The following is an 18,631-nucleotide window of genomic DNA, read 5'->3' on the forward strand; positions in this document are numbered from 1 at the left end:
AGATGCAACTCCGCTTGAAAACAATTTCGTTAAAGTGTCAAAGATACCTGTTCCGTGTATGATTTCTTTTCCTGTGTGAGCATCAACATAAATAAATATTCCTTTATTTTTGTCATAAACTTTTTTGTACATTATATAAAACTAAAATTTATAATTTCATATTTCTTTTAAAATTAGTGTAAAACTTGTTTCAACCCCATTAAAATTAATTATTCTACCAAATACATCTGTAATATATATTCTAATTGAATTTATAATATATTTATTAATTTCAGAATATCCAACTCTTTGTGGTTCTTTTGTAAATGGATAAGCTCTTGTTGTACCCCCCGACAACAAAGTTGTAAGGGGGGTATACTGGTTTCAGGTTGTCTGTCTGTCTGTCTGTCCGTCTGTCCGTAGACGCAATCTTGTGCGCACCATCTCTCCTTATCCCCTTGACAGAATTTAATGAAACTTCACACAAATGATCAGTACCAACAGTAGTTGTGCATGGGGCATGTTAGGTTCTTTTAGAAAAAAAAATTTGCAGAGTTATGGGACTTTGTTTTTTTTTGTTACTATACTATATACATAGACACAATCTTGTGCATACCATCTCTCCTCATCCCCTTGACACAATTTAATGAAACTTCACACAAGTGATCAGTACCAACAGTAGTTGTGCATGGGGCATGTTAGGTTCTTTTAGGAAAAAAAATTGCAGAGTTATGGGACTTTGTTTTTTTGTTACTATACTTAATATACATAGACACAATATTGTGCGCACCATCTCTCCTCATCCCCTTGACACAATTTAATGAAACTTCACACAAGTGATCAGTAACAACAGTAGTTGTGCATGGGGTATGTTAGGTTCTTTTAGAAAAATAATTTGCAGAGTTATTGGACTTTGTTTTTTTGTTACTATACTATATACATAGACACAATCTTGTGCGCACCATCTCTCCTCATCCCCATGACACAATTTAATGAAACTTTACACATGTGATCAGTACCAACAGTAGTTGTGCATGGGGCATGTTAGGTTCTTTTAGAAAAATAATTTGCAGAGTTATTGGACTTTGTTTTTTTGTTACTATACTATATACATAGACACAATCTTGTGCGCACCATCTCTCCTCATCCCCATGACACAATTTAATGAAACTTTACACATGTGATCAGTACCAACAGTAGTTGTGCATGGGGCATGTTAGGTTCTTTTAGAAAAAAAAATTTGCAGAGTTATGGGACTTTGTTTTTTTGTTACTATACTATATACATAGACACAATCTTGTGCGCACCATCTCTCCTCATCCCCTTGACACAATTTAATGAAACTTCACACAAGTGATCAGTACCAACAGTAGTTGTGCATGGGGCATGTTAGGTTCTTTCAGCGACAAAAATTGCAGAGTTATGGGACTTTGTTTCTTGTTAACATACTATGTACATACAGTCTGCATATGCAATCTTGTGCGTGCCTAATCTACCAGACCCTTGCACACAATTTAATGAAACTTCACACAAGTGATCAGTACCAACCCTAGTTGTGCATGGTGCATGTTACATTCTTTTAGATAAATATTCTGCATAGTTATGGGACTTTGTTGTTTGTTACTATACTGTATACATACAGTCTATATACATACAGTCCACATAATTATGCAATCTTGTGTGCGTCAAATTGCAATGTACTGTGTCAGTGCATGCGGGGGGTACATTCATCATCTTTAGTGATAGCTCTAGTTAAATCTGCAGTACTTAAAGCATAAATAATATCACTGAAATTACCATCTACAAGTGAATTATCAATAAGATCACAATGAATGTAAATTGTATCCACAGAGTTAGTTATATTTGGTGTTGTAGTTCCCCATTCAGTTTTGTTTAAAGCTTTTTTCTCAAATCCAAGCAATGTATGAAAATTTGATATTTCCAAATCCAACTCGAAATTATCTGTAATTGAAATCAAAATCTTAAAACTACTTAAATCAAATTCCAAACTTATTGGAGCAATGTCTGATTTATCAAATTCATAATCACCGTTACTTATTAATGTTTCCCTAATATAATTATTAATATCTGTGTAACTGTAAGAACCATTTGTAAATATGATATCTTTCCAATCCTTACCATTATTATAACGAATTCTTTTATTATCATATTCATCACTAATATTATGCCAAGAATAGGTCATAGTGTTAATACTATCCAAACCAACAACATAAGTTTTATTTTTATCTAAAATTAAAGAACGACTAAATCTGATTGTAAAATCACTCGGAGTATTTTTATTATCTTTAACTGTTTCAGAACTTAATACTATTTTTTGTTCCATTTATATATTCAAGAAAAATATTTTTATATAACATTTCATGTTGTTCTGGTAAGAGTGAATTCATTTTTAATAATTGATCTACTACCCTAATACCTTCATTTTTTAATTCTTCATTATTATTTCCTGCATCAATCGAACCACAAACTAACTCCAACTCATTAACCAATTCTTCTGGATTACATGGACAAACGTCATAACCTTGTCCTCTAATTACTTTTTTAAATTTCATAGATCTTTTATTGATAGGTAATCCTGACTTTTCTGTTAATTCTTTAAATATTTTTCTAGAATGAAATGAATGTTTTTTATTATTGTTATATCTTTTATTAATCAAATCAATCAAATCATTATCTACTTCAGTATTAATTACTTCTTTTCCAGTTCTTTGATCCTTAGCAATTAATTTGTTGTGACCATAAAGTTTATTTAAGTTAATAATTAAATTACCATATTGTCCATTTGGTGAAACTTTATATGGGTTATGATATCTTATTCCTTTTCCCATATACTTTTTTCCTTGTTTTAAAATATCAATGATTACGTCTCTATATTTTTTATAATTTTCCGACTTAGCTATAATTGCTTCCTTTTGCTTCAGATCGAAATTTGTTTTGTTTTTCTTTCTAGTTATTGCACCAGATTCATTACCCAATTTTTTTATATCCTTTGATGCCTTTTCTATGATATTTTCTACTTCTTCTCTAGTCATTTTTTCATCTGGATCTTTAGATTTGCTGTGAAAAAAATCAAACACTTCTTGCGGTGTATAATATTGTTTTTCATCTAAAAGATCTAAATCAATATCTTTATTAAAATTAACTGTAAATTCTTTTGGTCTTGCTCCCAATTCTTCTTCTAATTCTTCTGATTCTTCAGGAAATTCTCTAGTGTCTTCAAACTCATCATCTTCATCATCCAAACCCATATGATCTTTCGGCGGTAATAATCGTATTGGTTCTTGGAATAGCTCTTCCAACCCTTTTAGATTTTCTGCTTCTTGTATCTTATCAGCAAACTGTTCTGGAATTAATGCCAGTTGTTCTTTAATTCCAGGTAATGCTTTTAACTGACTTGACAATTCTTCTTTTTGACTTTTTATTCCTTCAGTAATTGGCTTATAAATTTCAGTGTACATATCCCGATTTGTAGCTTTTTTAATTTTTTCTCTCATTATTTCTTCTCTAAGAGCTCTCATCTTTTGCCCGACTAATTTTTTTCTTATTCTTATTTCATTAAGTTTTGATTGCATTTATATAATAACGTAAGATAATGTAAAATAATGCAAGATAATGTAAGATAATGTATTATTATTATATATAAATGGAAATTCCAAATTATGATACAAAAAGTGATAAATCCAATAACTTTACACAATTTTATCCTTTTATGCCAGATTCATGTTTTAGAATGTTAATATGTGGATCGTCTGGATCTGGAAATACAAATACACTAATGCATATACTTCGATAACCTCTTATATATTATGATAAATTATACTTATATGCTAAAAACCTAGAACAATCTAAATATCAGGATTTAATTAAACTTTTAAATGGAATTGCAGAAAAAAATAAAATAGATCCAAATGAAATACTTGAATATTCAGCTGATCCTAACCAAATTGAACCATGCGATAGCCTTGAATCAGAAAAACAAAAAGTAGTAATATTTGATGATTTTGTATGTGAAGATAAAAAAGTTCAAAATGAAATAACAAAATACTTTATTCAAGGACGTCACAAAAACTGTTGTGTTATTTATTTAAGTCAGTCTTACTATAAAACACCAAAAGATATCCGTATTAACTGTTCACATTATATTTTATTTGAAAGTCCAGGTAAACGAGAAAATGATATGATTTGTAATGAACAAAATATTAACCCTAACTCTTTTGCTAATGCAACAAATCAAAAATATGATTTCTTATATATTGACAAACCAAGGAAGTTTTTTAGAAAAAAACTTTACTGGTAATATATAATAATTATATAATGGGAGTTTTTAATAATATAGAACAAATAAGTGAACCTGACAGTATAAGTAAAGTTAAATTTGATATTGATTTAAGTGAATATGCTACTAAAAAACAATTCAAAAAACTTAAAAAGGAAACGGAATCGTATCTTCACAAAAATAAGGAACTTGATAACACAATGAACAGAGCATTAGATATGGGAGGTAATGAAATAATCAACCTAGGAGATCCAGATAAACCAAACGATGCGGTTTCAAGACGATTTATGTTTTAAAAAAGTTCAAAGTGTAATAGATAACTATAATCTTGAAGACATCAAATCTATAAAACAGACATTAGAAGAAGAAGTAAAGAATATTGAAAAATTAAAAAAAGATTTTAAAAAGAATTCATTATTAATAGTTCAATTACAAGGTAAGATTGAAGAAGAAATGAAAGCTATGGTTGATTCTATTAAAGAACTTGAAGAGAAATCTGATTTGACAGACGAAAACATAAAAGAAGTATTTCGAGTTAATTTAAACATTTTATTCACTCAAATTCAAGAATTAAAAGATAGTATGATTAAACATGAAGAACTAAAAGACAAGATTATTGAAGCTGAGAAAAAGTTACAAAATATGTATCAGTTAGAAATCAGAACAGAAATAAATAAACTAAATACTGAAACTGAAAATAAGCATAAAGATTTATTAGAATTAATTTCAAATAAACTTGCAGAATATAAATCTGAACTGGAAAAGGCAGCTTCACAAAGAGGTGATGATCATGACACAGCATTAGATAACCTTAAAAAAGAGCTCAATTCTAAAATAGATGACTTTAAAAAACAAATTCGAGTTTGGATTAGTACTGTTGACAACCGTCATAATTTAAAGTATGCAGACTTAAGTAATATTACAAAAAAATTACAAGAAGATATTAATGAATTTAATGCTAAAGTTGAAAAACATAAAAATGAACTGGACTTTGTAGTTGAAAAATCAGTTAAACAAGGAGAATCAATCACTGCTAATGCTAAAGCAATTAACACAATTAATGATCAGCTAGAAAATTTTAAGAAACAACTTCGGAACTTGATTAGTACTGTTGACACACGCCACAATTTAAAGTACGCGGAATTAAGTACACTTACAGGTTTATTACAAAAAGATATTAATGAATTTAAAGATAAATTTAATGATAAAATTAAAAAAATAATAAATGATCTGGACTCTGTAGTTGAAATATAAACTAAACAAGGAGAATCAATTACTGCTAATACTCAAGAAATTTCTACTAATACCCAAGAAATTACAAAAGTAAAAAATGTTTTTCTAAAACAAGAAACACAATTAGCTAGAACAAAAGGTGTTGTTGACAATTTATCTGCTTCTGAAGTTGCTACAACAAAACGACTTGATGATTTAGCTGAAATAATTCTTCAACTTAAAAAGAAAGACAAAAAAATAGAAAAAAGGTTAGAGGAAGTGGGACATGAAGTGTTTCTCTTCGAATACTATAATAACAGTTTTTATGATTACATAAAAATGAAAAAGTATTTTAACCGTCATGGTGCCTGGATATATTCAACATATGAAAATCTGATCGGTCTGAACTATTTAAATGCATTTGAATTAAAACCTGGAATTATTGTAGATTATAAAGATTTTTTACAAATAAACCAAAAACATAAAATAGTTGTACCAGATGTGCTTTTGAGGGGTGTGTTTGTGGTCGAAAAAAACGGAATTTATATAATAAATATTAAGATTTAATTAACGGGTTCGAGTCCTATAGGTGAACCGTATAAACCGACTAAAAGCCCAATATCACATTTTATATTTAGGTGGTGGAATAATGATGATGATCTAATTTTTAGTACAATTATCAATACTGTAAATATAGCAGCTGAGGACTATGACACTGATCACTTAATATCTATGTATAAGAAAAAAAAATAAAATTTATTTAACACAAGGGACAATGTTTGACATTCATCCTTATAACGATTCAACATCTACAGAAGTAACATTTACGCTTATGAAGGACAGTTACATCAGATTCTACATATCGGATGAATCTATATTTAATGAACCTGAATTTGTGAACAAACTTTTAAGTTAAAAGCTTTAATTAAAACTTTAATTACTACATGTACCCTAATAATATACTTACTAATTGAAAATAAGATCAAATACCTTACATTTTATTAATAAAAATAATCTGCCAAATTTCTGCCAAAGTTTTGCCAAAGATTCGGCCAAAGTAAAAGCAAATGATAGTTTGCTGCCAACTTGGCAGAAAAATGGCAGGCTTTTGATTGGTTGAATTTGTGGTTTCCTACATAGCCATTTTTAGAAAATATGTCAGTTGTTTATAACCGGGTTTTCCGAAAGTACAAAAAGAAAACAAAAGTAAGGTTACAAATCTGTGTTTTTAATTGTGTGAGTGGATATTTAATAAAACACTTATATTAAATCAGCTGTAAAACGTAAATCGATCACAAGGAAGTTTAAACGAATTGTACTACAAATGTAAACATATCGGTTTTATGAATGAAAATAAATCCAATAAAATGTGACACCTGTAAATTTTTCTTCCGGGTTTTAAACTTTGTGCACTTACAAAATAGAAACAAGAGGTTAAACGTCTTATGTTTTCGTGGTGTGATAGGATTTTGACAAATATTTGGTGGAAGTATTTAATTATATTTTACTACAGGTTTTCATATAGTACTATGAAAACTTGTTTATTTTTTTGTTTTTAATTGCTTAACTTTGGGTTTTTTTAGAAGTGGTCAAAAGGTCAAATGGGGTTAAAATGCCAAAAACGCTATATTTAATACTACTCACCAAAGATGACGGACGAACAAGACACAGTAAGGAAGGCGTTTACTTTTAAATGAGAAAGGATTAGAACAGATTACGCGATATATTATTTAAAAGCCAAAAACGCAGCCATATTACAGATGATTTTATTCTGAACCGGTAATCGTATTGTTTTGGCTTTCTCTCTGGTACGTTTAGTCGCATAATAGGTCATATTCTTGTGGAATTGGATGGCAACCTACATCATCATGCTTGTCCAGAAAACCTAAAACAAAAAGTTAGATACAGTTATTTTACCTTCAAATGAATCAAATATTGTAAATTCATCATCTAGACTTATTTTGATATTTGATAATCATAAGTGCCCTCAACATTCACTAAACTCTTAGGAGTTGCCTCGACTGTCACTCGTCTTAATGAATACAAATCGGATATTTCCAGAGTAAAGATGTGCGTGTTTTGAGTTTTGTATACCACAACCTCACAATACTTACAATTATTACTTTAAGTTGGAGGCATTTGATGAAAGTGAAATAAACAATGTGAAAATTCGCGCAGTTGAAAGAACATGTGAAAATATTTGCCTCATGGGCATGGGATGCTTCAGACCCGTGACTGCCCGGCACATCGTCAGATACCTATTGCTCAATTACATAGTTTACGATGTGTTTACAGTTTAATATACGCAGTGCAGCGAGTAGGCTTACTGTTTTCAAAATGAAATGTAAAACGTATGACAACAAACTTCCCAAGCACATCATCGTTCTTGGTTTTGTCTAAGTAATTCTTTGAGCTTTATTCTTTGTTTTAGTAAGCAGATTGATTTTATATCTATAGGCAACTTTTTCCTATTGTTTGGGCTACTCTTAAAAATTTTATGATGATGTTTTTGTTGTTCTTTTAGCCTAATTGTATATAGGGGGAGAAAATTTAAAGTACACTTGCCCTTGTGATATACAATTCAAACAACACATTTGTATTAAGTCAGATGATCACTATGTTTATTTGATTTTCCGATAATAGTCCCATGTCCGATAATACTTTTTTATCAAAAAGTTGTAACTTTTCTGCATCCTGATGACAAACACTCGGACGACTGCGACGGTGATACGATGACACCTCTCGATCTTTTGGACGTTTGGCAATGACTCTTATCCTGCAATGAAAAAACCCACAAAATCGTATTTTAGTTCTGTTCTTTTATAAAGAAGATACCGCTAGCTGGGATATAGATTTATAAATTAATTTATGGCCCTTTGGAGTTAAAATACTACTGATTCTCTGTAAATTAGGAAGTTTGTCGTTTAGAAAACATCATTTATTACAATCGTATCGGTATAATTTCACTATTTATTTCCATGTACTAACTGTAATGAATAATGATATATAAAGTAGGCTATAATAATAACCGGGAAATATATCTCTAAATCTTATCCTGATTGCTTACGGTACGGGCACGGTACGGTGTTCAACCTATACGGTACACAAAATGATGACGTTTTTCACATAGACTTTAGACTTTCATTTCGCAATCTTTCTAAAATTGTTTTTCACTTTGTTGTGCAACAATTTGGTCTATTTTTGTCCAAGATAAGCTGCCGTATATATATATATAGGTTGTGCAAAACTTTTCTATTGAGGTGAAGGGAACTTTACCGCTTGCTTGTGCAGTTAGTTAGTGCATAGCCTACAGTGGCCTAGGCTAGCTGCAGTGCACAGTTGGCCGTTTTTGATTAACTTGTAAGGCAACAAGTGGCTGCAACGCTAAGTCTTTCAAGTTTAGACTCATCGAACTTAAAAGTGAATAACAACTGCTTTGAAAATAAGTCGTCTGACTGTCGAAAGCTGTCGCGTGGTAGATTATCTGCATCAAAAAGTTTGAACAGTGTTATGCTAAAACGCCCCTGTCATTTTTTTAATACAACAGGAAAGTGTCGTTTTGGTAAACATTGTAAATTTCTTCACGATATAGATATTCTTCAAGAGAAAACAGCTTCTGAAAGCTATAGAGATGAAGCAGTGAATAAGGAAAAGTGTGTCGTTGAGGAAGGTAGCCTAGGTACGGTCAATTTTGAACAAGATAAACAGCACAGCAGCAATGGAGAATTGAAAAAAGAAGAAAAACCAGACTCTGATATTTGCAGATTTTATGCTAAAACTCGCTTCTGTCGCTATGGCAGTAGATGTAGGTACAGGCATGTGTTACCAAGTAAGCAGACAAGCAAATTGAAAGAACATTCGAAAGATGAAATAAAAGAAAGACATGAGGATACCCATCAAGATGAACAAGATCAAGTGCAAAATGAAGAGAATGTAGAGACACAGGTAGAGCCGTCAAAAAAAACTGAGACCAGAAAGAAACTCTGCAAATTTTTTAGCCGTGGATATTGTAGATTCGGTAAGAGATGCACATATTATCACCCAAACAAACCAGAAAAGAAAGCTAATTCTGAAGAAGATCCCTCCTCGTTGTCGGGTGTAACAGAGAAACCTGTACAAGAAAAAGTTGAACGGGCACCAGCAGAAAGCGGTTGGAGACAAATCAGTAGGCCACCAAGGATAATTAATGTTTTCAAGAGAGAAGATTTAAGCCAAGAAAAGCAAGCAGAACTGAGAGAAACTGAGATAAAGCAACTAAAACGTCGATTTCCAGCAGATAAATTGCAAGTTGTCACTGAGACTGAAGAAAGCGCACGTTTTATCTTCACCTTCTTCCCTACAGATCCTGATTGGGTATGTCTGATTAATGTTTGTTTTTGAATCATATAAAGAAATTGTCAAATAAGATGGTTTTGCAAGTGATTAACTGCAACAAAATTTTAACTGAAATTGGTCAAAATTACAAATATTTTACCCAATCCGTTGGTATGGTTGGAGGCCTGGATTGAAAAGACATTTTTCTTAGCAATGACAGCGCTATGTAATAAGATAAATCGTTTGGTAAATGCTATAGTTTATTTTAAAAAATGCCTGGGACAAACTACTACTACTAGCAGATTTGATATTCCCAAAATATATAAGCATAAAAAAATTACTAAACTGAGACATGATCTCTGTAGCACATGCAAATCAAAGTGGAAATACCACTTTAGAAGATTACACACTAGATTAACATACAAAACAGCATTATATGAAAGTGTTTCTGCTCTAAAATTTAAGACTTACTGCAGTAGGTAATTATAATTATATAACTTATAAGTGGACTACTTCATAGTATTTCATATTTTTACAAACAGTGTATCACTATCATTACAACTATGAAGTGCTGTTGTAATGATTTTTACTTGAAAAAAGATAACCTGAATGCTGTATCAAGCAGTAATGAGGACAATCAGGTTATCTTTTGACCCAGTAACATTTATCTTTGTACTGATTTCTGTACATATAATGTCCTATTACTATATTACTCCTAATAAAGTCATGCATCAACTTCTGTCTGGTACAATTTCTGATATTGCTACAACTTTAGTTCAACTTTTAGAATATTTATCTGATGAACTTTTAACCTCAGTACTCTGTTATTAAGTTTTTACATGCACAGTACATGAACCCTTACACATAAACAACTGTAGTGTTTAAGATTTTGTATTGCAATGAATGGTTCTATACGGACAGTGTTGATGTGCAAGAAGCACAAACCAAGCAAAAAGTAGTGATATGAATTATGATAAAAAATATTTAATTATCAATTTGCAGCCTTTTGATGTGAAATCATTTGACATTCAAGTTGAGTTCGGCCAAGATTACCCATTGAAGGTATGCGTATGTCTTTGATGCGATTTAAAGTCTTTCGTTCAACAAGTCACTTATTGCATGACTTTTATGACAAAAAAGCAAACTAAAGTTTGCAGATTAAGAGCTCATATGTTCATATTCAAAATCAGTCTGGAAATATTTTTTCAACTTAATACTTGGTTATCAAGACACCTCATATAGTGGCATACATGTTTGTGTGATAACCCCACATTACACTACGGTTGTAAATAAGCTAAAAAAATATTCCAAATAATTCTTTATTTTATATCTGAGGTGAAATGAGATGCTAAAGGAATTTTTGGTATTTCAGCTGTTTACAGTGAGTGTTCCATTAGACCAGGACCTGCCTGCTACAGTACAGAGGTGTGTAATATTTTATTTGGTTGCCTAAAAAGCATAAAATTTAACATGAATGGTTCTTTTTAACACTAACAAAAGAAATCCTTGTTCATATGATAACCGTGACTTGTTTTAACTGTGTGAAAATGCAAATCTTTCTTACATCTATGAATAAAAGTGCTGAAAAAGTTTGATGAGTACGATACATCGCAAATAATAGTGGGAAACAGTCAAGATTTAATTAAAAAATCAATTACTTAGGGTGATTAAGCAGCAGAAAGCATAATTTGATCATTATTTATGATTTTATCACAGTACTATTAAGATTATTACCAGTATATGGAGATTTTATCTTGATTTCAAGTCTCTAGAGCAACAAAAATATAATCAAGCTATGAGAAATCTCTTTCTGACGATATGTGTATTCAGTAATACTGTATGGTATATGGTTCTAACTTCACATACATGTTACATAGATACATTGAGGTGTCTCTGCAAGAATGGGTGCAGAAGAAGGAGGAAGAGCAGGAGAAGAAAAATATTGTGGAGCTGCTGTTCCGCCCCTTTTTGAGGTGGATGGATAGAAATATGGAGACAGTTGTAACTGAAGGACTTAAACAGGTAACTAGACAAGGTTCCGGTAGTTTTCTGAAAGAAACTTCTGGCAGATTTTAATGTCTTTCGGATTCTACCTGTTTATAACACTCCTGTATGAGTCTCAAAAACATTTTCCAAACTTCTTAGTTATTACAGAAATGTAAAAATACCCCACTATTATCTGAAAGAAACAGCAGTCACAATTTTCTAGAGGCTATGCATGCAAGTGGATTTATTGTATCATAATCCTAATGTATATGTTTAATTTAAGTGATTTTGATAAATTTCCAGCTACGCAGAGAGTTGACAGCTAAAGCGGCTGGTTTGCAGTTTATCCCAGCCAGGGAACTTCAGAAGGACACAGATCATCAAGCTTCTAGTGAATCAGAAGATACATGTACATCTGAGATGGTTTCTGAAAAAGATTCTCGACGACCTGTTGCATACCGTAAGGTAAGGATAAGTAATTTTAGCCAAGGTATCACACAGAAAGAAAGGCTTCAAGTAGCACCATGTAGTTGTTTCTGTTACTGTCCGATCATTCTAATCAGATACGAAATTTCATGCTTGTTGCTGAAAAGGTTATTTCACTGGGATACAACTTGTGGAAAGCCAACTACCTGGTTTATGGAAAGTTGGGGGTTCTACCAAGGTGCCTGCCTGTGATGATTAAGTAATGCCTGGAGGGGCACCTGGGCTGGTCCACCTCCATCAAAAGCTGGAAATGCTGATATATAACATCCTATATTGTGTCGATGCAAACAAAAACAAAAATCAATTTTTGAATATAAAATAAAGCAAAATTGCTAATAAAGATCATCTAAAATTTACATTGTTATAAAGAAATTGCTGTCTGTCAGATAGTTCTTTGCAGTCATTAAAATATAATGGATAATTGGAATATTTTGACCCAAGCCATGAGTATGTGTCATCTTCAATTTCATGAAGAAAAAGTCCCTTTGTTAGACTATGACTTATAGCTAAGAAAAAGCAACTTTTGTTAAACATTTACTTACCTGTTTGTAATTTCAGACTGATTATGTGGAAGAGGTTTATGAAGCTCCAACACACTCGAGTGATGGAAGTGCAGATGATGACAGTGATGATGATGATGATGATGATGAAGGTAGTGATGATGGCCATGAGGAGGTAGGGGATCATGATAAAGTGCATCAACGACCGCTGATCGATCCCGACACAGAGCGTCAAGGAACAGAGATGTCCTTCAGAAACATGCAGATCTGGTACTGTACAACCATAATGTTGGAAAAACTACGTCTCACAGTTCAGTGTGAACGCTGTAAGAATAAAACCGACTTCGTTACTCCACCAAATCGTGTCAATTCTGTGGCATGCAGCAAATGTAACAACACTCAGCTTGTTGTATTTAGACCTGTCCTTACACATGCATACTCGAGCACATTTGGCTATTTGGATTTGGATGGCTGTGCAGCCTTTGATGTAATTCTGCAAGACTGTCACTTCTCCTTGGGCTGTGTGATGTGCTCCAGGGATATACTCGTCAAGGTATATGTCATATCAGTGTATTATGATACACGAAAAATTTGTAAAATTCCTGAAAGTTGCAGAATAGCATGACAGATAAATTTTGGACAGATGTCAAAAATGACATGCATGTTCCCAGTCCTAACTTACTGGGATAATCTCTTGAATGACAAGAATGTTACTGGCTATTCTGGTTTCATAATTATAATGTACTGGAGAGTAATAAAGATGAAATTGAGCTTGATCAGAAGTACCCTTACAGGTCTAGTTAGGAGACCTTAGCAAATGTAAAGGCTTGCTTAAAATTGTCATACAAAAACAAAATAAGTATTCATAAAATACTCAAGCAGGCGAGTGTTGGTCTACGGATCATGGGGTCGCGAGTTCGATCCCCGGGCAGAGAGTATGTTTCCATGACGTTTTGATAAAAGACATTGTGTCTGAAATCATTCGTCCTCCACCTCTGATAATTCATGTGGGGAAGTTGGCAGTTACTTGCGGAGAACAGGTTTGTACTGGTACAGAATCCAGGAACACTGGTTAGGTTTACTGCCTGCCGTTACATGACTGAAATACTGTTGAAAAACGGCGTTAAACCCAAAACAAACAAACAAACAAATTATAAAATACTCTTGTTACAGTAACATTCTTAGACTGAAGAATATTAAGTGGAAGCAGAACTGATATAAACATTATTGAGTATAAATGCTGTTTTTTCACTTCAGTCATTCACAGCAGGACGTGTGATGGAGGTGTGGTGTCGCGGATGTCATTCAAAGATGAAATTTGCTGCAGATTCTGTTAAATTAGCAGTACTTACAACTGATGGAATAGACAAAGCTAAATGTGAGTCTTCTTTACTTTATTCTTAACTTCAGTGATTATACCACTGCAAAGTTATCTATCGCTTGCACTTGCTATGTACATACTGTGAGGACGCCTTTGTGTTGATCTGCTGTCAGTATGTGACGCCCGTAAGTTTTCTCTCTCTAATATTGACAAAATATTGGTAATTCGATTTTGCCACCTTATCTGGTAGGAGTACAATTTGATATCCATTACGCATGGGAAGTTCTATAGATGTGATAATTTAAGTATCACAGATGCTACTAAAATCTCAAAAATTTCTAAGTCAAATGTAAGAGAAAACTTTACAGGCCTTAGTGTATTATTTGCATTACATAGAACAATTGGTTTGATGGGATTTTATTTTATTCTCAGTTTCTGGGAAGATTCACACTGTTGGTGTAAAGAAGAATCAGCGAGTTCTCAAAGATCCAGCTATACAGGAAGGAAACCCTCTACCAAATAATGGAGCATGTAAACATTACAAGAAAAGCTTTAGATGGCTCAGGTATGTTTTTATACCAGATGCTTCTGATGGTATAGGAGTAAGGATTAATATTTGTTCTAAGCACAAAGGAGTATATCAAGTCTTTGTCAACAGCTATTATGGTACTCACATAAACTACAGTGTTTAAAAAGTCTGTCTATGTACGAAGTCACAGAGAAGTCTGTTAAAATGTTAACTTTCAGATTGCAAAAAAATGCATTGATTGAATAGGTCATTACTTTAGAGTGAAATTTAGAAATATCGAAAAATAGATTTGTAGGTTAGTCCATGAAAATTTAATTTTAATAATTAAGATTTTTGGCTAGTGGTCTTGATTGGGATGGTCAGTCATGAAATCAGCTTTGTGCAAACATGTCAGAAGTTTGAGTGTCAAAATTCAATTTGGTCTATTTGTTGTATAGATTTCCTTGCTGTGGAAAGACATACCCATGTGATATCTGCCATGATGATAAAGAAGATCACGAGATGAAGTTTGCCAACAGGATGATCTGTGGTTTCTGCTGTAAAGAACAGGTATGGTTTGACTCTCACATTACTTTATTCAGTGGAATTTTTTTCGTTCAAACTCGGATAATTCAAACACGGGAACTCATTGTCAGGTACTGACAAAGTCTCTATATAATGTATATTGTCTGTTGGCTTGAACTACTGGTAACTCGAATAAAGTTCGCCAGTCCTGTCAAGTTCGAGCGATGAAGTTTGACTATAGATCATTATGTTCTGTGTTTGAGAATGGACATCGTGATTTACATTTTGTAATTAGAATCTGTCCAATAGTACATTGTAGATTTTTATTCAGAAATGTGCATTTTTTTCTGTTTGCTTATTTTGTGGCAGAACTATAGCTGTATATTTTTCCTTTATGAAATTTAACTCCACATTCTTGAGTTCCAATAATTCATGCCTCATTACATTTGATGGCTAAAATATGTATCAGAGGGTGAGGAGCTAAAACAAGACATCTAATTTTAGTAATTTCTGCACATTCGAAACAAATACATAAGTCTGCTTGCTTCAATTTTTCACAGTTAGCCAAATATCAGTTTGAGTCCTTACATTGCTACTGATTTTGTGTTAGTGAATTATTCTAATCAAAACATTGTCAAAATTAACCTTAAGAAGAACACTTGTGCTGATTGTTCAACATTTAATGTATGGGATGTTAAAGATTACAAAAAATATTTATGCTAACCTTGTAATGGCTACAAGGTGTTGTTCTTGGTTTTGCATAAATGACTGTGTCATAACTTAAGGTTGATCAAATGTGCAGAATCACCTTAAAACTTGAGAAGTAGGAAATAATTAATATGAAGATTTTTTATTGTTGTATTTTTGTATTGCAGCCTTTTGCTGCTGAGAGACCATGCACAAGCTGTAGCAGCGCTTTAACCAAAGTACGAAGCTCACATTGGGAAGGTGGACGTGGATGTAGGGATAAAATCGCTATGAGCAGGTACTTGTAGATGATTCTCTTACCTCCAACAAATTGTTTAACATACTCTGTAAATAATGTTCCATACTGTAATGTTAGATATACACTAGCATATGTCAGTTTTAATGTCACTAACAGGTGCGTTTATGGAAACATGTTTAAGGGACTTTCTTTAAGCTATGAATGATATGAAAACATTTTCACATACATAGCTCATTGATATTGAATTGCTTGTAAATACATGTACTAATAAGAATTTAAACATAAGGTGTTTAAAGAAGTTTGGTATTGTGACGTTCGAATGCCATACCTAATCATTTATGTTTTTGCAAACATATCTGTATTATGTAGAAAAAAATATTTTTCAAAACTTCATCTGCCATAAAATACTCTGTAGCTGATGTTTGTTCTGAAACCTCAGCGATTTTTTTCCTTCTTTATAAAGTACCCGTGAAAGGACCTTTTCCCAACTGAAAAATGCAATATTTTTTCCCAATTATCATCAAAAATTTCCCCAAATTACCAAATTAAGTTTGCATTTTGATGATTGCAGAAGGAAAACTTAGTTACATTGGCATTCACCATGATTTAACCATTTAAACAGTTTGTTGGATGCAATTTGTAAACATGGAATTAAAGGAAGAAGCATTCTAAATGGTGTTATTAATTAACTATAATCTGAGTAAAAACCCCGCTATTTTTCCCAATTTATCCGGTACCGGACCTTTTCCCAAAAGGGAAAAAAAATCACTGAACCTAGACCTATTGTCAACCTCAGTGACTTCAATCTGAAACATTTGATATGCTTTATGTTCTGTTTGATCTGTTTGTTAAATTAGCACAAATTGTAATGAAACTTTACATAAATATGACTGTTCCTATATTCTTACAGCTACAGATATGTTGGCAAAATTTTAGCAGTATAAATCTTTTGTCATCAGAGTTATAGCAAAGAGAATGCTGTGAATAATTAATTTTCTTTGATGTCTTGGTTGAGTCAGTCTGTGATATTTCATCACAGTGAAATAATAAAATTCCCATTCAATTTATGTTCAAAGTTTTAAATCCATAAACTAAACAGCGGTTTTGACAAAAAAACAACATGAAATTTTGAGCCCTTGAATTTAAAAGATGTCTCAGTATTTTGCACTGTTAAGTCTAAATCACAATTTGAGTTCAGACCCAGATAATACTTGTCATTTTTGTCTAAGGTAAATTGTTAATATAATCAAGATTATAAATAGTAGTCACAGCTTGCAAGCAAAATTCTGGAAAGACTGACCTGTTACGACATGTTGATTTTTCTTTACAGATCAGATGAGAGGAAATACGCTAACATGAACAAGACGCTGTCGAATAAAGCAAAGGCAGCACAGGAGAAAAACAAGGGCAAGAAGAACACAAAACTGAGACATACATAGAAACTTACATTAACAGCCATCTGTTATATAATCATTTTAATCAGATATATTGTACATAAAAATATTGATATTGACAACATTAAACAAAAAAAATGTATATGGCAACATATATTTTGATAGAAAAACATACAGAAAAAACATTTATATTGACAGTATATGTAAATAGATAGAAAAACGTACATGGAAACATTTATATTGACAGCATATGTAAAAACACACAGAAACATATATTTTGATAGAAAACTGTACATGGAAACATATATTTTGACAGTATATTTAAAAACATACACAGAACCATATATTTTGATAGAAAACTGTACGTGGAAACACCTTATATGGAACGAAAAACATGCATGGAACGCATATTTAGAGTATATGTATATTGTCACAATTTGTCAGTTTATTTATTAATAAAAACAAAAAAACATTGATTAAAAAATGTAAATACATAGATCAAATATACTTGGAAATGTTTATATTGATGATATGCTTTAGTAGCTATTTGGATATAATTTGTTGAAATTAAGCTAAAAAATATTTTTTAACTGTCAGATGCAAAATATTTATAATTTTCATTTCATTAATACAGAAGTTGTCAGAATCAGAGCTTTTAATTTTGAGAAGAGTCGAGTGAACAGCGATTAACTTTGAATGACAAATCAACTGAAGAATTGTTATATTTGATTTTTCACTTTTTTATATGCCTGTTTACAAGCAGTAGTGTATTAGCTAATAGCTACTTACCAAATTATAAATAAAAATGGTTTCTTCAGTTTGAAGGTGTTGTAGCTGCTTGTTTTAAGTTTACATGAAATTTGTTCAGGATGAGCTACTACTAGTATTAGTATAGGTAGATGGTCCATGGTCCTGTGTCAAGGTATTTACTTATGAAATTACTGGTCAGAATTACTGTCACAACCTGGCATGTACCTCCATCAAATCTTTTCAAATGGTATAACTTTGCCCCTTTCATAAATAGAAAAGCCTTTTAACAACTTTTTTTGCATGAACTGCTTAATGGATCTCCATCAGGATTAGTCATTGCATCATTATAAGGTCTATCCCAATAAGGGTGCTTGGTCCCATTAAGGGGTCGCCATAGCTTAAAGAAGAAATGT

General features: G+C 32.1%; 1 protein-coding gene across 1 annotated transcript; it reads left to right on the plus strand.

The window, feature by feature from the left end:
- Positions 1–8,626: 8,626 nt before the first annotated feature.
- Positions 8,627–18,288, plus strand: LOC123522982 (uncharacterized). The gene is made up of 11 exons (XM_045300542.2): positions 8,627–9,841; positions 10,805–10,864; positions 11,175–11,227; positions 11,680–11,824; positions 12,092–12,253; positions 12,833–13,327; positions 14,032–14,152; positions 14,528–14,660; positions 15,062–15,173; positions 16,004–16,113; positions 17,405–18,288. Exons 1-11 carry the CDS (start codon positions 8,999–9,001, stop codon positions 17,511–17,513), a joined length of 2,343 nt encoding a protein of 780 aa, XP_045156477.2. The 5' UTR covers positions 8,627–8,998; the 3' UTR covers positions 17,514–18,288.
- Positions 18,289–18,631: the final 343 nt, after the last annotated feature.

Source organism: Mercenaria mercenaria, chromosome 8 (assembly GCF_021730395.1).
Source record: "Mercenaria mercenaria strain notata chromosome 8, MADL_Memer_1, whole genome shotgun sequence".
NCBI lineage: Eukaryota > Metazoa > Mollusca > Bivalvia > Venerida > Veneridae > Mercenaria > Mercenaria mercenaria.

Coding starts and splice junctions, on each gene's coding strand:
- LOC123522982 (XM_045300542.2), top strand. CDS start 8,999: ATGCTAAAACGCCCCTGTCATTTTTTTAATACAACAGGAAAGTGTCGT. Junction 14,153..14,527: donor TGGAATAGACAAAGCTAAAT/GTGAGTCTTCTT, acceptor TTTTATTCTCAG/TTTCTGGGAAGATTCACACT. Junction 16,114..17,404: donor GATAAAATCGCTATGAGCAG/GTACTTGTAGAT, acceptor TTTTCTTTACAG/ATCAGATGAGAGGAAATACG.